Source organism: Cloeon dipterum, chromosome 4 (genome assembly GCF_949628265.1).
Source record: "Cloeon dipterum chromosome 4, ieCloDipt1.1, whole genome shotgun sequence".
Classification (NCBI taxonomy): Eukaryota; Metazoa; Arthropoda; class Insecta; order Ephemeroptera; family Baetidae; genus Cloeon; species Cloeon dipterum.
The window spans coordinates 21485857-21508851 of record NC_088789.1 but is presented as its reverse complement, the minus strand read 5'-3'; the positions used below and the strand labels follow the sequence as shown (position 1 = coordinate 21508851).

Below are 22995 nucleotides of genomic sequence, written 5' to 3'. Positions count from 1 at the left end.
TTAATGGAAATCATTCTTCGAGAAATAACAAACTACCATGACCTCTTAAATTTTATAATTAAATAATGATTTTTAAAAAATATCTACGTCAGAATAATAATTCAAGATTTAAATCATTCTTAAATCAAAGACTCCTAATTTGTACAAAAAAATCGAAAAAATCGAAGGATATCATCCTTCTTTTCCGAGTTAAATTTTGTTTCTATTGTTCTCTAGAGACAATTATTCCTTTTGTTTACTTTTCAGCTGTACGTGATAATTCAAATTGAAATTGTAAGCATTTCCTTGAATACAAATTAATAATTTCTAAGCAAACACAGTATAATACCTTTAAGGAGATTATTTATTTTGTATGGCCAGGCATACCAAACAATTAATGGTATTCAAAATATTTATTTATTGCCTCAATTATGAGTGAATTTAATCGGCCATCACCATTTTTAAACCGATTATTTTGCTCAGAAAATATATAAAATAAACTATTTTGAGCAAACTCACTTTTAAGTCTGTGAGGTGCAACGTGTTTATGATTGGATACATTTAAAATTTAAAAATTCGTGCAAGTCGTAAACTTTTTGAGTATACATAACGAGAACCAAGCTTCCTTTCAAACTCCTCTCGTTGCTGCACATTTGAAATTTCCACAGGAATTTTAACATTAAATATGACCATTCCAGTGTGAAATCACGAAAAGTGCATTTTTCTTCCGGAGATAACTGACCAATAAATCGGGTTTGATTTCATTTGTTCACGACCGCTAGGCTGACCAGATGGCGGTGCCGATACTACGCCCAAAAATACAAATAATTGCTTTGGTCCGCTAACCCAGTAGAAAAAGCATCAGATCGGGAACGTGATATAATTTTTGCTACGCCGGGCAGCAATTTGCAAGTCACTAATACAGGCAGCTGATGGCATATGAGCGGTGCAGCCAGATCAATCTGTGAAGAATTTACTGGTTGACAAATAAGAAAGGAATCCGATGCTCGATAACGCTTTGTCAGCGTCGTAATTTCAAAACAACACGTCGCGTTTTATTGTGCACTTAATAATTGCGGCTAATTAAACCCGCTCGGCCGGCGCAAAAAAAAAAAAAAAAAAAAAAAAGAAAGAAAGAACGCGAAAGAGCTGTCTAATGAAATTACGCGGCGGCTGTCGCCATAAAATAATTGGCCGCGCGCAATCAACATGTTTATTTGATACTCGCGTCATTTTTCCGGTCGGAGGCCAACGAACGGCAAGGACCAAAAGGAAGTACTCACCGACAAGGGGAACCATCAGCGAGAACACGGTGAAGAGCTGCTGTAGGCTTTCAAGGTGGTCGATGAAGCAGTTCGTGTCCGGCACCAGCAGCCGCGGACGCACCTTCATCTCCATGCAGCCCGTCAGCGCCTGCTGTTCCACAATCGCCTGGAAAAAAGGCAAAATATGGCATTTTATCATTAATAAGAATGAGGTTAACACATGATAATAAATAAAATTACCACTCAATTTATAAATGTTCTAGATTGGGTTGGTCATTTTAGAATTTTTGGAGCAAAAGAGACGAATATTTTGTGCACTTTCAGAGTTTTTTTAAATGCAATTTTTTGCAAACATTATATTCGAGCGTCTTGAAATTCTATATACTTGGTTTTTAACTTCTACGAGATTTGCATTCGAATTAAATTAGTTTCTCTGGCAAAAATTATATAGATTATTTTGACGAAATTAACATTTGATCATTTTTATTGGTTGGTAAATTTTCCCTAACTTTTTAAAGACAGGAAACTCAATAATTCGATAATAACACGATAAAAAGGAATAAAATTGTAAAAAAAACTCACAAAATATTTATATTGAACTTTTGGCTTAAAACTATGTGTTCTCAATCAAAAAAACCGAGGAAAATTGAAAGAGAAACGACGAAAATTGTGGTTTGAAGCCCAACCTTCGTGAATATTGCACTTTAAACGACAAGACATTAGTTGCAACTCAAAATTAAATTGTCCTATTGATATCTCTAAGACTAATTTTAAACGCACGTTTTGATCGATTAAAATTTTTCCAAAATATATTATTTTTGTATAAAATGTTTAATTGCAGATCATTTGGCGAATTAAAAGATGCAATTTTATACTAACGTCCAATAGTGTGTTAAAATTATAATTCACCATCACAGTTAAACAAAAAATATTCATTCATATTTTTACTTCAAACAATTTTTTCCAATGTCTTTTATTTGCTTAAACGGTTTATTCGAAAAATTTGTCCAACGTTCGAATATGGTGAGATCACTGCTTGTCAAAACGTAGAGCCCTATCGCATTTCTTATCAGTTTGGACAGTGTTTCATTTAATTTTATTCCAGTTGTTCAACTATCTAGGTGTTTATTTTTCTGCCTCACTGCAGAACGTTGCTGCTCTCTTTATTTTATTTTAAATATCGGAGTGAACTCTGGCTGAGAGCGACATCGAGCGCTGATTTCCAATGCGTTTGCCAAGCGGCAGTCAAGAGCCGTTTGATCTCATCGTCGGTCGGAGCGAATCGAGTCGCCAAAGTTCAGTCTCGCACACACCCGAGAGTGCAATATAACACGGCGACAGGGTCGACGCTTGGCGATCGCTTTGCATCTCTGCACCTTTCGTCCGTCGGTCGGTCGCTCGGCCGGCCGGCCGGCCGCCGGGAAAATAAACTGCGCGCTCGTTAAGTGGCACTTTGTAAGTCTGCTGAGGCGTGTAAAGAAAGGCTTTAAAGAGCGAAAGAGAGAGAGAGCGGGAATTAATTGTCGAGAGGGTGCACTGACTTTTGAGCCGCTCAGTATTGCACTGCACCGCACACGCGTGGGTGGTGGTGCAAAAGCTGCAGCAGCAGCATTCCCACGAGAAGCCAGCCGCCGCTCCCAAGGCCGAGAGCGCCGGCCCTTTTGGCGCGCCAACCTTGTCCCCGCGTGCGCTAATCGATTTGGGCCGTGTTTCCTCCCGCAGGCGGATGCTGCATTTGGCTAATGTGTTCGGCAGAAGCGAGACAGTTACAAACACTTAGCTCGTGTGTGCGCCTCTTTTCTGAGGCGGCATAATTACGGCCCTCACAACGAACGCACTTCAATCGCTTTGCTTTACGTTCAATTACTGTAAGACGAAGACGCCCCAGTAGGAAATGGTTAATCGACAACACAAAAACAGTTGAGTGTTTGAAAATGCCGTCATCGCTCCTGATAGAATGGCAGCTAGGTCACCAGGATTGGAAAAAAACAGTGGCAGCACACTGGAAAAAACTTGTTTTGCCCATTTTTGAATAATTTATTTTAATAAGTTGAACAGTTGTATTTAATTGGATTAATGAAAGAAAATACGCAGTTTGATTTTTTTCTATGCAAAATGGCAATTTAAAAATCTATCGCTCAAAAATGAATAAAAGTATCTCAGGGTAGTTTACGTAGAGGTCCACATTTCATAAGACTGAATGTATGTTGTTGCGCAAGACCGTTAATAAATGCAGAATTTTAATTCAAAATACAAAAAATCATTTAATACATGAGTCCAGAATACCTTTCACAGAGCCCAAACACCTTGCACGAGTCTAAAATTTTATCACAATATTTTTTATTTTATTTTTTATCACCAGCTTCCTACGAAAATTCGATCTTGTGCGTCTAGCCTTCAGAATTTCGAGTCTTCTTCAACTCTTGTCTATCACCACTGCGACTGAATTTATTTTTACTAAATCCTAAAAATCAGTTCTCAACGTCAATAAAGACCGCGTCTGCCATTCATTTATAGAAATTTCCTGTTGCAAGGTATTGAACCGATATCCGTCGCCAAGGAAGAGTGAGTGGGCTGGAATTTCCAACAAGCTTGTACACGCGGACATAAATAATATACGAGCATCACACGCCAAGTGCATTCTCAAAAAACTAGGCGCGCGTGAGGCGGAGCGCGTGTTTTATGAAATGCATGCATTTAACCGTAACGCATAACGGCGGAGCATCGCTAATAAAGCTAATGATATACGTGTTGATAATAATTTTAACACTTGTACGCACGCTGCCGCCGCCGCCGCGAATTGAGCATGCCTCGAATGTTTCCGACGCCGGCCGCTACACAGATCTGGTAAGTGGTCTTACGTGTCGTGCTCCTTTTTCACCGAATGCCGCGGTAATTGAACAAAAACGAGTGCAGACCACCTCACGAAAAATTTCCTTGCGTCTTGTATTTATTTATTTATTTACGTATTTGCACGTGTTCCTCTCCGCTCGGGAAAACAAACAGATTTATGCAAACGCCGCGCAGATTTATCTGGAGGAAAATGAGCCGAGCGCACAAGTCAAATAATCCGAGTCGAGCGAGCGTGCACGTCTAAATAAATTGGAAGAGAGACCATAAAACACGGGGGCAACTCACTCCCAGGGATGTGAAACACAGTCGACGCCGCAAAACATTAATGTGAAGCTTTATAGACAACATTAATAACATCTTGCACAGCAATGGAAAGTGATTCATTGAGTCTATTATTTGTGGAATTTAGCAACAATTTATCTCTACGATGAGAGCAATAATTAAATCAGGACAGAGTTAACTGTTAAATTTGAGTTTGTCTAATTTGTCGAAAAAAATCAAAGATTTTTCGTAAAATATTGTTTCGCTTGATTTTTATCCCATCCAACGGTGTGCGAATTTTGAGGTAAACTTTTCTTTTTGGGAAATAAATCCTGATTATTAATAGGGAGACAGTGCTCACCGATGTTTTTGCATGCAGATTTTGCAGCCGATTTTAATCTGTAACCTTCCCAATTTTTAGCGAGTTTTTCAAGGAAAGGCCAAAAGAAATATTGACAATATTTATGCACAGCTTTACATAAAAATACACATTTTCAACGAGGATACAAATTGCGTTAATGAGGCAAAATAAATAAAGAGGAAAAATGGACAATTCTATTGATACATTTTTTAGTTAACGCATTTCAGAGTTTTTAATATTCCTCATTGGTTTAAGCCTTTTGGTATTTAATTAAAAACAGAAAGCAATTAAAATCAACCACGATGATAAATAGAGATAAGGCGGACGATTTAGTGCGCTTTAAAATGAAAACGAGGTCGCGAAGTGGCTGTTTTTCACACCCCCCGCGGACTGGAGGCCGATATTTCAAGCATGAATATTATACCCGTAGTTATATGCACACACATCTTTTAATCTGCGGTGCACATCTCGGCGCGCTGCGAGAGTCATAAAGCGTAAAGCGGCAGCGAAAAGAAAGAATCGCGCAGCGGCGGCGGCGGCTGCAGCGTAGGTGCAAGAGCACTAAATAAATAAAGGAGCTGCTGCAGCCCAAAGTGGGAAGTGCATCAGGATGCGAGCCGAGCAGCAGGTAGCTCCATTTGCATACAATATGTATAAATATCGGTGCGCGCACGTTTTAAACGCTCCTCTCTCCGGCTTGTTTGTTCTTGGCCCGCGCAGATAGCAATGCACCGACGACCCAGCTTGCCGCGGCAAACGATCTATGTATGCAACCCTTTAAGTGCACGAATAAATCGGCCATCTGCCTGCCTATCTGACAGCCGCTCGCCTCAAATGCACTCTGTCCGGACCCGGCTTCGTTTACCTCTCGCAGTAAAAAACTGCGTGCGCCGATATCGTGGTTTATGGCTCAATTGAAAAGTCAGTGAAGCTGCAAAACACTCTGGCCTCCGACGGCTCGAGGTGAGCAAACGAGGCGTTTTCGTCTTCTGATTCAAATCGTCAATGTAAATATTGTCCCGATAAATAAATTATATTTTGAAAATTCGTCAGTAAAAGAATCTGTACTGCAAAAATATTATAATTTTGTCTAAAAACAGGCTGCTGTTTTAAATTCCGAGAAAATCAGCTCCAAAGTTTGCATGATAATCAAGTGGCGACATTCTACGAGCAATGGAATCAACGGACCACTTTCTAGAGCATAAAATTCAAAATGTTGTTAAATTATGTACACTTCTATTAATAGTATAATTTTCTTAATGAAGTTTTTGCTCTACGGTCGACATTTTAAAATACATTTTCAGAACGATAAAATTGATCCTTGCTATAAATAAAATCTTTAAAATTCAAATAAATTTAAAAAAATTGGCTCATATTCCGAAATTTTGTAAATCTATTAAATTAACAAAAGGGTTGATATGATTTAAACTATTTCAATAAAAGTAAAAAGTAATTCATTATATTATCTACAACTTAAAACGGATAGAAGCTTTCTGCTCTTTTTGTAATTTTTTTTAATATATTAAAATGAAGTAAATCGAAGAAATTTGTATTTTTTGGTGGTGCACACACAAAATTTTGTATTAAGACAGTTCAGCCTATTTGAGCTCATATTTAACCACGATGCACGATGTTAATTTGTTTAGCAGGACGAGAGCGCACAGAATGAAACGGTTGGCGCCGTTTGTAAGAGTAGAAGTGCCCGAAAACTACTTTCAAGTTCAGTGTTACCGCCTGTGGTACAATCTTCTGCCAAATCTGTGTCTGAATGTAAGCTTAAGTGCATTCCAAGAATTTTTTAAAGAAACGGTTCTTCAAGAGTTATCAAAACGATTTCTCACCCTCTTTTAAATTGATTTATGCAACTTTCTGGACATGGGACAGAGAGACTGAATCATGATAAAGATTAATAAAAATTTGACACCAGATATTAATACTTTTGCGCCTGTTGAAGTTCCCGAAATAGCTTGCAACGGATTCCAACTGCGTGAAGGAAATTTTGTGGGTCACTAGATGCATCTTTCGGAATGCACCAGCGTTTTATTGTTTTGGACGCGTCGTGACGGTCGTCGGCTCAACATTAAACAAGTTCTCCGCGTTGAAAAATAACTCTGTAATGACGGCTGCGAGTGTATTAGAAGTAATAACACCAATAAATCCGAAAAGCTGCACACGCTGACACCGATCGCGCGCCAGCTTCCCAAAGTGCATTCTGCTAACGGTTTCGGCTGGTCTGCAGCCGCGGTTATTACGCTGACGGACACGAAAATTTCATATTAACACCATGTGTGTGTGTGTGTGTGTGTTGGGTGTTGGGTGCTAGGTGCAGTTAAAATAATTCCCATTTTTTGTTTTCATTCCGATGGCTGAGAAGTATGCCACTTGGAGTCGTTTTTCTCGGTGACCGCAGCCAAATTACGATTCTTTGTTCTCATTTGACTGCCGTTTGGTCCATCTCGCGGGCTTAAATTGCTGCTGCTGAAATTATCGCTGCTGCCGCCGCCGCCAGAGAGAAACATTTGCACTTTTTTGCAGCATCTGCGCGTCTGCGAGTTTTTCCTGGCTGGCGCCTCGCTCGCCTCGTAATTACAGATATTTGCTCGCCGTCGCACCGCACACACACATTGAAAATGACTATTTTGGGAAGCCATTAGTCTGCACTGCTACCGGAAACGCGCAGTATAAATCCAAATTGTTGCATGTCCGAGATGGATCGCGTTAAAATGAGATTGGAAAATTATGTCTGGCTGCTTCAGGCGAATTTATTGGTAAGATAGATTATAAAAAAGGATAAGTAGATTTAAATTGGTGTTTTAATCTTTTAAATCACTGTAAATAAAGTATACTTAGACAGGCTTCAACCTCATGGTTAAAAACTGCAGCTTTTTTATAAGCGACCCATGTGAAAATTTCTAAATTGATTTTAAGAAATATTCTAATCTCGAATTCGACCTTTAGGTTGATTTAAAATGAATTTACATCAGCATCATCATCCAAAGGATTATTTATCGTCGAGGTTCTTCCTTCCGTGCTAAGTTTTCGCATTGGCATTGAGCACCGAAATTCTCGAGTCCACTTTTTGTGGCGTTTATCGCAGCACAAAGCTCCCAACGCGATTGAAATTAATTGCAACGACTCGGCGCCTTTGTAAGTTTGATTGCTTCATTTTGCGCGTGCGATCATGACTGGCCATTTATTCTCAATTAAAATCCCATTTGGCCATGCGTAGGATTTAGCAAATCACTCGGATGAAAACGAGATGCATGCGCGGAGAAGAGTTAAAAATTATGACATTAACCTGCTAACCCGTCCTTCTTGCAACTCGCGCAGTACATAACTAATTTTTACCGCGCAACGAGGATAAATTTATCGAGCTGATAGACGAGAGCAGTGTTAGCTTGTTGAAAGGCTGATCGGGGTGCTGCTACACACTTTAATACGCTCAAACATACACAAGCTCGGGATTATGATGATGATGACTTCATCTGATAATAAACACGCCGCGGCACAGACATGCCACTTCTCGGTACACAAAGGCGATAAAGAGTATAAGAGCAGTCCCAATCGAGACTGAGAAGAAAGATGTTAAAATGAAGCTTAAATTCCAATTTTATCCGCAAGAGAACACTACATTAAAATTTAAAAATTAAATAGGAAATTTATCTTTCTATCTATATAAATATTTTTCTTATAGATTTAACATCTAAAAAGGAGAGAAAAATCATTGCTTCTTTTGTATGCTGGGATCTAAATTCTAATTTTCTGATTAAATCAACGAGAAACTGCGTCTTTCCGTTACATAACAATTTGCATGATTCGATAAACAGACTAACTGCAATGAGTCTCGAGCCGGAAAATTGGCGTCGAAAAGTGCATTTCGGACATGAAGATCGTGTCGTCTGGCAGCCGGCCGATCCGCAAACAACGGCACATTTGGTGACCCTTCACCTGTGGGTGCGTGTGTTCCCATGGTAAGAATCGGGGCCAACAATTGTGACGACTGTTGCATTCACCGGAGAGCTGCATACAATAGGTAAAAAGAGGAGATTTGAACGCATGACCGCCGATCAATAGTAATCCCTTGACCGCGAGAGACCTTTGCCGAGCGCTCAATCTATCAATTATTGTCAATTATTTGTAGCCTATTTTTTTCTTTCAGCCGACCAGCGACTACGGTATTTTAATGTATTCCCTGTAGAAACAATGGAGATCAATTAATAAATCCTACCTGCGTCTGCTGACGGTGCCTCTCTTGTGATTGATGTGTTCGAGTCAGTTCTTCTTTTCTTGACAGCAGACTTTTAATTTCAGACGAGGTCTCCGCGCCAGGACTTGCTGGAATTGCGTTTGCCAGGCTTTCTCTATTTTGCACTTTGATCGAGTTCAGTTTACTCTCCAAGTCACTCTGCAATTTAAATTTCTTTCAATTTATTCATAGACACAAAGATTAATAAATAAAATACAAATTGTTGCTGCCAACAGAAATATAAAGACCAATACAAAATTGGTTTTTATACTGACCAGGTCTGCTAAGCTGGTCCCAGGTGGTGTGTCACCTGGCGATCTTGAGGAGTCGACGATGGAGATGTAGAGGCTGCGCTCGATATCCCATCGCTGCAGCTTGAGCACAGGAGGGTCGGTGCCGCACAAAAATTGTCCGCCGAAGAACTGGACCTTTTTTATTCTCAGACAGTTGTATGCCAACTCCTGGACATCAAAATTATTTGGTAAAATCGACGCCTAAATAAGGAAAAATTAAAAACGGAAAAATAAACAAAACCAACTAAAAATTAGTGGGTATTAATTCTTTTCATGTACCATGTCGAAGTTTTTAGGAACGTAAACCAGCTCTGGCATGTTGGATCTTAGCGGATTGAAGCCGGCGAGCGCCACGTCCTCAGGAAGTTTCATCACTTCGTATCCTACGCCAGCAAACACACGAGAGCGCGCGGTTAATTTCGATTTCAGTTGTCGCATTTGCATAAAAAGAGTGTTAGTGCAGCTCGTGATTGGGTGGACGCCCAACACCTCCGACGCCTTAGACATTCTCACTTTCTTTCTCGCGCGCTTTGATCAATCGCATTCTTGCATTTCATTAAACCAGTTTGATGTTCACAAATTCATTAAAAAAAGCGCCTGTGCTCGGAGGAAAATTCTCGAAGCTGCACTCACGGATTTACCAAACCCTCTATTTATGAAAACGGTAAAAATTTGTTTATGCAAATTCTCTTATAAAATTGAGACATTCGCGGGTCGTTTACCTTCTTTCTCCGTGGTTGACAGGTCGAGCACCGAAAGGTCCAGTCTCTCAAGCCTATTGACCAAATTGGCCAAGCGGGTCCACGCGTCTCCAGGCGGCCTATAATCGTTTAGGCAAAACAAACAAACAATTAGCCGGCTGATTTATTCAAAGGCCGCATCCTGTCGTAAATCATCAGCCAAAATTCATCGAGTTTCCGTACGGGGAAAAGCAACTACGCTCTCTTGTCAACGGCTACAATTAAGCCATAAAAGCGAAAAATTCGCACGCACACTGCCGCGAGTCAACATACTTTACACAAGTAAAAAATCATTGAAAAATAAAAATTCGCTGGCAACAGTCCAGATAATTTTCCCGACGGCTGTTATTCTTTTTTTTAATTGATGATTCATTTGGCAAACTGCTCGATTTCATGGGCAAGTGGGGCGTGCAGACAGAAGTCGGCAGGTAGGTATCAATTCGCCTCGCTCAGGTTTGCAGCGTTGGGCAGATAAAATAAATGAAAAGCAGCGAGTTCAAAGGCTCGCGTGGTGATGTATGCAGATTAGGCCATTATGACACAGCCAGTGCTGGCACGGCTGTATATCGGTGCGAATAATTAAGTGCACGTACCCCACGATGTAGTCGGCGCAAGAAGGCGGAGGGTTCCATACTCCGGGATGACATAACAACCAGTCGCACCACACCTGCAACAAACACACACACCTACGTTTGAAACACACACACACTCACACAGGCGTAAACTAATCAACAACAACGAGCCCGTCGACGCTGGCTTAAATTATTGTTGCCGCTTTCGCTATCGAGCTACAAATTGGAATAATTACGAGCACCGCAATAAATCGCGGGTGCGATAAACGCATAAAAATGAGCCGCAACCACCCTCGTGGGCGACGCTCACCTTGATGGCCGGCAGCAGGGTCTGCAGGTCCTCGGAGACGTCGGCCAGGTCTTGGATTTTCGTCACCGGCGAGCTGGGCGCTGGGAAGAGATCGGCGCACCGCTCCAGGATCAGGTTGAACATCTGCAAGGAGACGATCAGTGCGTGTTCCTGCATCACTGACCGGCATCCAGGCGCAATTTCTGCGAACAAAAACAATGTTTTCTTTAATTTAAATTACGTTTATCATGTATTATAAATATTTAAGAGAAATTAGGCATCTGTAAAGTTAGCAAACAAACCGTTGAAACTCATGATTTAAATAGTGACGAAATTTATCACTGCTTTTACCATTCCCCACGCTAAAGCCTATACAAGATCATTGACACTTTAATACATTAAATTTGGGTTTTTATGCAACCAGTTAATTTCTATAAAAACATTTTAGATTGCATCAAGTCCTCGAATTTTTCACGGCAAAAAACAATTTAATTGTTGCTTAAAAAATAACGTTTAATTTTACCGTCAAGTCAATTTGATCGGTGGTGAAAAACAGAGGTTGAAGTGCGAAAACCTGTTAGGAGCTCCGCTGCTCAGAGGGCATTGGGTTTTTGGCATTGTTTGCGATGTAAAAAGAACGTTTAAAAGGCCGTAATTACGAGTCTCTCCCCAATAAATTGCGTGCTTGGCAGTGATAAAGAGAAAACTGCACACACTAGCTGGCGGGAAGAAACAGTTAGTTGTAATATTTGGGGGCCAAGGGCAGCGTATTGAAAAGAAAAAAATAAAAACGAGGCAGACATGAACGATCGTTTAAGATTTAGTGCGAGTTTTATCAGGCCGAGCACATCGTGGGAGGAGAGGCAAGGAGAGTTAATATCCAAATGATGTTCGGGCAGATGAGTTCGACGTCTAAAAATAAGAAATCGAGATTCCCAGCTCTCAGCAAAGCATCCTTGCTGCTGGAAATATCAACGCAGAAAGCAGAGTGCGCGGATTCGGCCTCGTACTTTGACCTCTCCATTCCGTGAAATGTGCCGACCGTCCGAGGCAATTAACATTTTTTCGATCCTTTTAATTAGTGATCGTTGTTTATTGTTATTGAAGAGAATGTGTGCCGTGTTTATTTATTGTTTTAATGAGAATCGCAGATCAATTAACTTATCTATAAAATACGGCATAATGCACGAGGCACGTTCGCCGCCAAGTGCAAAATGCAATAATGACCGGCTTATCTGCCGCTTCGCGGGATCGATTGGACGCTATCTGCATTATGCATTAGCCGAGAGGCACGGATTTATGGACCAAAAGCCAAGGAATCACCTCAAATTCTGCCGCGAGATTAAATTAAAAGCAGCGTATAGCATTTAACGGTATTGCGATCGGGAATATAAATAAGCCAATAAATTTCCCACGCATTCATCTTTTTACCGAGGTCACGGCCCGGCAAAAACTCGGCCGAGCTCGACGTTAACATTCCTTTTAAAAGGAAGTTTAATAGCAGGAAAGTGACACATTTTTTTCAAAAGAGCAAAACGGTTCATGAACAATTTTATGCCTTACATAAATTGCTGATATCTAAAACATCCAAATATAGGAGAGAGGATGATGTTGAGAAATTAGAATCACTGCCAAAAACGACTTACAAGAAGGCTTAACGGCCGGAGAATTTTTTATTCAGAAATGAGCAGAAGTAACGAGAGGGCACATGCTGTTTTTTGCAGGTGCCAATAACACAACAACAACAACGAGAGCATTTCAGGTGCAGGCCATTGTGAGGCGAGACTATTGCATTCCTCAACATTAGATACGCACCGATGATACGTCTAATAATTGTGTTGCAGCCCACAATCAGCAGCTCGCTCCTTGTCATTTCGTTCAAATTGCGGCGCGGCCACGAGGCAATCGGAATTGAAATTTGGTTTTCGCCGGCAGGGAGAGAGAGAGAGAGAGCTTTTCGCACGAGATGCGATTTTGAGCAAATTTTCAGCAGCGCGCGCCCCGCGAAATGTGCACAGTCACACGGCGCGAGGTGAGCGTAGTGCACTGCCCTTTTGAGGCCAAAACACATCTCCACTCGAAAAATTAGCCCAGTCATCCTTGCTTGAATAACAATCCGTCTCTCTGCGTGTGTGCGCTAACCGTCGCGCGCGGACAGCATTTTATTTTCACGGAAAATGAAACCGCACCAGCCGACGACAATCCACGCATCACACGAGAACGGCAACCAACGGCACAGACAGGCCTCCGCGGGGAACATGTTCCAACATCTCGATTTGAATGCGGTCTCGGACTTAAATTTAGATTTGTGCATAAGAAAGATGCTCTGTTGGTCTGACTGAGGGATACCGTTAAATTTGAAATTTAAACCCGAACAACAAAATGAAGGTGCAGGCGGGTAATATAGTAATTTGCAGCTTCACCATGTAGAAAATTGTCCATGAAATTTTTTATTAGTTAATTATTTTTACTAGGGAAGTTTGGTATGTCGATCTTATTTAAAAATCAAGTTCATTCAATTGACAATTTGTTACTGTAACAACGACAAAATAAGCAAAATGAAGACAAATACCGATAAATTAAAAACATATTTTGTCATATTTTCAATAAGTTTACTCTACCAAATATTTTTATAAATAAGTCTTATTTTTTCAGAACCTCCTTGATAGATTTTGGTCTTTGGAAGGTTCAAAATATTTAAGGAGTGGAGCAAATTTAGGATAAAAAGATCCAAAAAATGCATTTTTCATTTTTAGCTCAATTTTATATCTTGAGAACATTAAATTATGCCATGAATAATTAAATGGCCTAATAAAATGTGAGATAGGGTTCAACTAACTCATCATTAGGCGTGGTCGAAAATCAAATAAAAATGCTGGTCGGCGGGAGAACATTTTTTGCCTGCTCTCAGGCTGGCATTTCCAGTCAGGGGATTAAATTAACGTTCAGCTTTGCTGCTGTTTGAGATTTTAATGAGATAAGCCATTATATTTTAATCTGCGGTTGTTTACCGAGACGCATTATTTATCGAATATTCCGCACAATCCAGCTCTAATTAGACGACTTATTCAGCCTAATGTCACCGCGCGTGAAAATGCAAGCGGCGGCAGCAGATGCGATCGGCTGGCGTCGGTGCGGAATGCGCGCATTGCACTCGCTAATTAATGGAGCCGTGCTGTAATTCATAATTAATATCAACAGCAGCAGCAGCACGAGTTGGAGAGCACTTGCAGCTCGTCAGATTCGGATCAGGCCAATCGCGGGGAGGCGGTGTAATGTCCTAGAGGAGGCCGTGACAATGAACTTCGGAGGCGGTGTACCAGAACAGCCTGCGCGCAGAGCTAGTGAGAGAGAGAGAGAGAGAGAGCATTCCTGATGGAGGAGGTTATGAGTAGTTGGTCCTCTCTTTCTCATATAATAACCCCGGCCAGGCCAAGCCGTGCCAGGCAGAGAGAGAGAGAGAGAAAGAGACGATTACATTCCCCGCCCCCCGGCCGGTCGGTTGGTTTGTTGGCTGGCATTACAAAACAGCTGCATGAAGGAGGAATAAATGCCAATAACACGGCCTTGAAACAGCCTTGCCTGATGAGGTCATTTGCCCTAGTGCGAGCGAGCGCGCATTTGCAGAAGGAAAAGTCTGCGAAGCGAAGAGATCCCCTGGCCGCGGCCAACGCAGTTTGTTCACCCGCGCGGCCAGGGAGGCAGCGAATTCCTGCACTCTCGCACGGGTGACTCAATTTTTTTGTTTTTAGCCAACAAGGAAGTTGGACTGTTTTTCCCCGGGTCTGGGTGGAGTGCGAGCGACCGTGCTGACTAACAATCACAAGGATGGCGTCACCATTTCTTGGAATTATGCAACTTTATAACGTAATGACCCGTGGTGGCGAAATTGCGTCGCACGGTTTGCGCGACAGGATCAACTTCCTGAGCATCTTTTAATTGTACTTGGAAAATTATTCGAGTGACAAGATTCCGCAAAAATGCCTTTACGTCAATGCACGTGACATTAAACTTCAAAAGTGGGCTGAAATTGTTCCTTAATTGCGGTTGTAAAATCTGAAAAAGTCAAATTCCCTGAACAGCGTAATGCTCGGCTGTTCCTGACCCCAATTACCAAAACAAAAATCCACGCTGCTTATTTAATTGTGGCGATGAGTTTTTATGCGAAATTCTTTTGTTATTTCAATAGTCAAACATTACGTAATATTAAATTAAAATCAAGCATGCCTTAAAAGAATTGTTCGAACTTCAAGAAGTCAAGAATATTCCATTCAGTCCTCTTCAGCTCAGACAACGATTTGATTTAATCTGCCGCTTCCTCCTGACATGCACAAAGGTGTCTGCCGGTCAGCAGTGATTGTTCTCCAAATCCCATAATGTGCGAGCAAGACGCGCCTTTGTCGGCACATTGAGCTTTTTGTTCAAGATAATTGAGGCACAAAAAATCAATTTCTGACTGGAAGATTCTTTTATAATGAGACCCGTGACTGCTCGGTGATTAGACCTGCGGACAAAGGGTTCTGGCACCCCGAATCACTCAGTTCCTGTCAAAGTAGCAATTAGGCACTGCCTCTTTTAATAAAAACGAGTGGAAAGAAAATAGCCCTAACCAAGCAAGCAGGAAGAAGCCCTGCTCTCCAGTTAAGATGATGAAGAATGTTTTGTGATGCGTTTGACGCGAATATTTTGATTTTTATCTTCCCCAAATCACATTTGATTAGTTTCTTTCTCAGACCGACCACCTGCAAGCCGCTGGCAATAGGGTTTGGGAAAGGAGCCTCATCAAAAATAGATCATCCTATGTCTTTTTTATTTATTACCCAGTGGCCCCAGACCGCATTTAACAATAAACGTACCCCTGTAAAAAAAAATGAACAGGTCTGTAAGAAAATTTCACTTAAACCAAAGTTGAAAAGCGTGTGATTTATAGAATGTTGCGTTGTTGAGCCGCCGGAAGAGATCTTTGATCGTAAGCAGCGGTGTACTACTTATGCAACCTGCTAAGCAAGGAGTGTCGCAGCCGATGACTGGTTTTGGTTTTTACTTGCCTACTTGAATGCCTTGCGCGATTTTTTTACACGTTTAATTGCCGTTTAGAATACAGTTAAACCCTTAAAAGCGGACGAGAGCTGCAAGGAATTGCTAATAATTTATTGTAAGACCATCGTGCTTTAATAGGAAACAAATTTAATTGCCTTGTAGGACGATCGAAAAACTTGTCAACCGTGAGTACTAATCAGATCAGCTTTCTCTCAGTCAAACCTTGTGAATTAATGATCGAGTTCAAAGAACAGGGGTGAATAAACGAAAACAACAAACAAACTTCCTCAAATTAGCCGCATCCTTGACGGAAGCTGAGAAAACAAAGCAGTTGGGGACACTTGTTGATTGCGGTGCGAATTAAAAAAAATTCGGATTGGAACTGCGTCGTACGCGTTTTGCAGAATCGCGGGTGATTCAGTCGAGGAGCATTAACCGCACGCCGGCCGGGCAAATCTCCTTCGAATGGCCTTGCCGCGCGGCACAAAGAAAGACAAGAGCCGTCGTTCAATTACCGGCCGAATCGCACAATAGGAGAAAAAGCTTTTCGATCCGAATCACCGTCCGAGAGCCGTCCGAAAGTCTGATTACCGAGTGCCATTGTGTACTGGGGGAGGTGGAGGAGGGGGGTCGGGAAAAAGAAGTTTCGCGCAGCTTCTTGTTTATTGTGGCCGCGCCAAGTAACCTTGAGAAGGTCGTCTTTCCTGCGGCATCCTACCTGAGGGCAGCGCCGAGGTTGAACGCCCGTCCCCCCTGCGCTATTCTATTATTTTCTCCGCGCGCTTTCTACCGTATGTGTGCGTTCGCGTTCGCCACCGCGCCGGCCGAAATTGCAAATCAGCCAAAACGCAAGCGCGACTAATCGCTGCTTGATGGCCCGCTTTTTCGATCCATTCTACAAAGTCATCCAGCGCTCATCTAGGAGTATTTTGCGCCGAATTTGCTCGCTAACTGTAAACTAGTGCGAGCTGCAAAGACAATGCCGCTCACCTGTTACCAGCCCTCAGGCCCAACGCCGATCGATAAAGAGAATCTACCTCTCAGGCATGTGTTAGTCTCTTTCTCGAAAATTATTTCCCTCAGCAAGAAAAGAACATAAATTCACTTACTCGATTGAATCATTAAAGAGAGTAATGACTAATGAAATTGCCTTCCATCATTAGGGGCAATTAAACGAAATTTGCACCTGGCAAAAAATATACTCTCATATCAGCAAAGGATGTTACTTTTAGCTGGTGTTGAGTTAATTAAATCCGAACACTTTTCAGCAACGGTTAAAATTCAGGCAAATGAGCACTATTCTAGGACTCCTCTTAACTCAAATAAAAAGATTCTTTAAAATAAGTAAGATAAACATTTTAAAATCGACGATGCTTTTGAGATATTGAGTTCCATATGTAAAAACCCCTTCTTGATTTAACGTAACATTACTGTATATCGTTTTGAAACTGAAATTTGAAGTCAGCTTTCATTAAATTGTGATCGTATTTGATAGAAAAATCAATCGGTGGGTGTCTTTTGAATTTCCGTAAAAAATCAATCGATTTTAGACTCTTATAGGAGGGTAATAGCAAATTAACAGTTTGGAATTATTTTAACACTTTTGGAGCTGATTACCAAGTCATGTAGCTCCATTTTTGTCAGCAAGAAAATACTCTAAAACAATATTAATTTTTAAATTTTTTAATTAAAAAGGGCCAACCATTCGATTTGTCTCATTAAACAGTGTACATACAAACCAAGGTTCAACTTTTTGAACTAAAACTATTTTTAAATATAATTTCTTGGCCATTTTCATAAAATATCAAAAATTCGCTGAATATTTTCACCACTGCATGTGATCCACATTAAGACAAGCTTTATACTAATACAATTATTATCGTTTCACCATTTTAATGTCGAATCCTGATAGTTTCCTTGTAAGAAAAAACCGTCTCACCAGTCGATTTGTCTCATAAAAATTGTCTGAAGGACCAAATTTCACTTGTATAATAAATAAATAATTAACTGTATTTATAAATAAATTTTTGGTGTTTTTTCAGAGGTCTGTAACTTGCTTCATCTGTCGAATCAATAATGTTTGAAATAATGTGACTGGAACTTATTAAAAAATCAACAGCAGAAGCATTATTCAAATCAATATCGCAAATTACATGAAATATTCCAACCATAATTCCAGATTTTCGACAGCCTCAGCAACGGAATTAATGCAGAAATGAAGTAAGAATGCGATTAGCATATAAATGCATCTCGGCATTATGCACTTAGCTCTGCCACTTTTCATCAATCCACAAGAAGACAGTAATTGCACGAGTTTGAAACAATTTTTCACGGCAGACAAAAAAGTTGCTCGCAGGCTTGAAACGTACATCGATGCTCGCGCAAATAAATCTGATTGAGCATAGGCGCCGTAACTGAGACGAGAGCGCGCGGTTTTTGCTCCACCGCCGAGATGACGGACGAAAAGCAGCGAGATTACAGTTACGGGACGCGACCACAATGGGCCCTATTTTGCCAGATGTGTGTGTGTGAGTGTGTATGCCGAGCGCATTAATTGATTTCATCCCACTTGCAGCACAAAAGATGGCTCGTCTTCTCGCACAAATCGATTCCAACCACACATTTCGAGATATCTCTGCGCTCACAAATGTTGGATTTAATTTCCCAGCAGACCGCAACGTTGACATGCAGCGATCGAGCTTACTTGTTACAATTATCCACGCACTACTAAACAGTTGCGTCACGGAGCCATCTAATCACAGGGTACCGTGGAAAATTGCGCAGGATTTTGAATAATGTATTAATTTTCACCAAGAATTGAAAATGCTCTTGAAATCCATTTCTTCACCTTGAAATTAAGTTTTTGCAAAGAAGCGGCAATGAACTCGCCGGGATCATTTGCATGTCATCATCCATGAAAATTTCCTAATCACTATCATCAAATGCGAGCTACTCGTCGATGATATACGGCCGTCAGATTGATTCTCTCTCATTTTCATGGATTATTAAATGGTCATTTAGGACAGGGTTTCGCGCGCGACACGCGATAAAAAGGAACAAGTTATACTGCCACATAGCGTCGCGTAAATCATCGCAGAGCGATGTATAATTAATCTGCAATAACACTTTTCCAATAAAGTGCAACAATTTTAAGTACGCCATTAATAATGAGTTACACAGCTGTTAAGTAGTGTGCAATTCCATAGTAAAAAGCCGTCACCAATTATTTACGTCAAGCAACGTGCAACACGGCACTCATAATTGTTTATTTATCTGCGCCTTTTCCTCAAATCGCCACTCATTTCAATTACACGTGAGCAATGCTTGATTCAGCAATAAATTCACCCTCGCGATGGAGCAAGAAGTCGCAGTCGTGTATCGCGTCGGACATGGCGCCGTCGTTCCTCCGACAATTCCACTACAAACGCTCCAAACTGTTCCGTTTCGAAATCGGAAAGACGGCAATTAATTTTATCAGTGAAAATTTAATCTGCGACACGCTCATTCCGCAACCACTCCTTAATCAAAGCGAGAGAGACTCGCCGGCTGTACATCTCAACGACACTCGACGCTGTTTACGAGTTTCGCCTTTTGTGTGTCAGGACAAACACTTATCTTGGTAATTTATTTCAGCTCAAATAAGAATGCAATCAAGACGGAGCAGGCAGGAATTTGTTTTGAATTCTCAGAGGGTTGATTGCCCAGGAGCATCTGAAGGTCGAGCTCAAAAACCTTCTGAGAACTGCTCGAGGAAAGTTCTTGTTAAATAGAAGGGAAGCTTTTGTTCCCTCGACGTCTGCGGCAATAAAAATTTTACTAATTTCCTGATAAAAAATCGAGAGTTGTAAAAATCTCTTAAAAGCACATAAAACAAATTGGCGTAGTCAATGTCAGACCTCCACTTAACTTTTTGAGGAAAAATTCAAATGACAGTGGCGACTAGTTGATCTTTGCATGAAAAAAATTCAAGAGCTTTTGCTTTGATGATTAAGCTTTATTTTTATTATATTTGATTAAACGCCTCAGCAAATCCAACAAATTCTTTGAAATCTACACTCCGATATCAACAAGCGTTTATACGACCAATTTCAAAGCACAAAAGTGCAATTTTTCTCCGCGTTGCAAACATAAATTCACTTTTACAGCATGCCGATGCGTATTTTTAATGGGAATTCTGCGAGGGCCGTCGCCACGATATCGTCTCGCATTTTTTCCCCACTCGCAGCACAACAAACATGCTCAATAAAGAGGTATTATGGTATCCATAATAAAATTAATTACAGTCCCGATATATATAAGCAGTACATCAATTAATTTTATTTATATGGCGTCGTGATTCCTGCGCGCGAGACGGTCACCGATCTCGCCAGCCGGCAGACAACAACCTAGACCTCTCGGAGGTCGCGCCTCCCCGCCCCCTTCCAACTGCGAATTCAAACCTGATAAACTAGATCACGCTTATGAAGTGCGAAATTCTCCAGCAAGCTGGTAATTTGCGGTCTCATAATTGCTAACCGGTAATTGCGTCCTATTTAATTGAAGCCCTGCGGCCACCGAGGGATAGTATTGGACGAGTTGGCTTGGTGAATATTTTGAATCTGATATTAATCAATTCAAGTGCGTTGGCCTCTACGCAAACAGTAAACTTTTTATGAATGGCTCGTGTATTTGTGGCTTGATGTGTTTTAGTTTTGAAACATAAAATATATAGAAGAGTTTTTACTAAAAGTATATACTGAATTCTAATAAGGAAAGTTACAAAATAAAACGGTAAAACCCTAAAGGTGTTATTTAAAATTGTCACTTAGTCGTGGAGTTCTATAATGAAAACATATTTAAACAATTCAACTATACAACTGATTTTAAATCGAATTTTTAAAGCCATTGGTCCAATCATGATCTGCATTTTCTAAAATGTAGAATCGGTTTGTATTTTTAGCACGTAAAAACTAGTAGCATAGGGGTCACTTTTTTCAGCAAAATGACCAATCCCTATGGAAAAAAATGACCCCTCCCTATGGAAAAAAATGACCCCTCCCTAGGGAAAAAATGACCCCTCCCTTCGGAAAAAAATGACCCCTCCCTATGGAAAAAAATGACCCCTCACTAGGGAAAAAAATGACCCCTCCCTATGGAAAAAAATGACCCCTCCCTATGGAAAAAATGACCCCTCCCTATGGAAAAAAATGACCCCTCCCTATGGAAAAAAATGACCCCTCCCTATGGAAAAAAATGACCCCTCCCTATGGAAAAAAATGACCCCTCCCTATGGAAAAAAATGACCCCTCCCTATGGAAAAAATGACCCCTCCCTATGGAAAAAAATGACCCCTCCCTATGGAAAAAAATGACCCCTCCCTATGGAAAAAAATGACCCCTCACTAGGGAAAAAAATGACCCCTCCCTATGGAAAAAAATGACCCCTCCCTATGGAAAAAAATGACCCCTCCCTATGGAAAAAATGACCCCTCCCTATGGAAAAAATGACCCCTCCCTATGGAAAAAAATGACCCCTCCCTTTGGAAAAAAAATGACCCCTCCCTTTGGAAAAAAATGACCCCTCCCTATGGAAAAAAATGACCCCTCCCTATGGAAAAAAATGACCCCTCCCTATGGAAAAAAATGACCCCTCCCTATGGAAAAAATGACCCCTTACTAGGGAAAAAAATGACACCTCCCTATGGAAAAAAATGACCCCTCCCTATGGAAAAAATGACCCCTCCCTATGGAAAAAAATGACCCCTCCCTATGGAAAAAAATGACCCCTCCCTATGGAAAAAATGACCCCTCCCTAGGGAAAAAAATGACCCCTCCCTTCGGAAAAAAATGACCCCTCCCTATGGAAAAAATGACCCCTCCCTATGGAAAAAAATGACCCCTCCCTATGGAAAAAAATGACCCCTCCCTATGGAAAAAAATGACCCCTCCCTATGGAAAAAAATGACCACTCCCTTTGGAAAAAAATGACCCCTCCCTATTGAAAAAAATGACCCCTCACTAGGGAAAAAAATGACCCCTCCCTATGGAAAAAAATGACCCCTCACTAGGGAAAAAAATGACCCCTCCCTATGGAAAAAAATGACCCCTCACTAGGGAAAAAAATGACCCCTCCCTATGGAAAAAAATGACCCCTCCCTATGGAAAAAAATGACCCCTCCCTATGGAAAAAATGACCCCTCCCTATGGAAAAAAATGACCCCTCCCTATGGAAAAAAATGACCCCTCCCTATGGAAAAAAATGACCCCTCCCTATGGAAAAAAATGACCCCTCCCTATGGAAAAAAATGACCACTCCCTTTGGAAAAAAATGACCCCTCCCTATTGAAAAAAATGACCCCTCACTAGGGAAAAAAATGACCCCTCCCTATGGAAAAAAATGACTTCTCCCTATGGAAAAAAATGACCCCTCCCTTTGGAAAAAAATGACCCCTCCCTATGGAAAAAAATGACCCCTCCCTATGGAAAAAAATGACCCCTCCCTATGGGTGCATAGGGGTCACTTTTTGGTGCAGAGGGGTCACTTTTTGGTGCAGAGGGGTCACTTTTTTCAGCATAGGGGTCACTTTTTGGTGCATAGAGGTCACTTTTTGGTGCATAGAGGTCACTTTTTGGTGCATAGGGGTCACTTTTTGGTGCAGAGGGGTCACTTTTTGGTGCAGAGGGGTCACTTTTTTCAGCATAGGGGTCACTTTTTGGTGCATAGGGGTCACTTTTTGGTGCATAGGGGTCACTTTTTGGTGCAGAGGGGTCACTTTTTGGTGCAGAGGGGTCATTTTTTTGGTGTATAGGGGTCACTTTTTGGTGTATGGGGGTCATTTTTTGGTGCAGAGGGGTCATTTTTGGTGCAGAGGGGTCATTTTTTGGTACTAGCAGGAAGGGCCGTTTTTTTCTGTTTTTGGTGCTGGCAGGAGGGTCTGTTGTTGGTGCTATTAGAATTACAAAAAAGTTGCGGGTTTGCTGAGTCAACCCGCACTACGCCAACCCGCACCCGCAATCCGCCATATTGGATTTGCAAAATCTGGACCCGCACCCGCGGGTTTGGTGCGGGTTTTGCGGGTTCAACCTTCATACCCGCGACCCGCGCAAAGCACTAGTAA

At 41.2% G+C, this 22995-nt stretch overlaps 1 protein-coding gene across 2 annotated transcripts in view; it reads right to left on the bottom strand.

The window, feature by feature from the left end:
* The window catches only part of Smg6, a 37370-nt gene that overhangs the window by 2301 nt on the left and 12074 nt on the right, over positions 1–22995 (bottom strand). The window contains exons 13-19 of one of the 2 annotated variants that reach the window (XM_065487917.1): positions 10881–11062; positions 10592–10665; positions 9981–10078; positions 9538–9641; positions 9241–9459; positions 8948–9124; positions 1263–1410 (exon numbers count right to left, since the gene is read on the bottom strand). In XM_065487917.1, coding sequence (XP_065343989.1) covers positions 1263–1410; positions 8948–9124; positions 9241–9459; positions 9538–9641; positions 9981–10078; positions 10592–10665; positions 10881–11062 — 1002 coding nt within the window. The remainder of the gene's footprint in view (positions 1–1262; positions 1411–8947; positions 9125–9240; positions 9460–9537; positions 9642–9980; positions 10079–10591; positions 10666–10880; positions 11063–22995) is intronic. The other variant, XM_065487919.1, reaches the window with a different exon arrangement.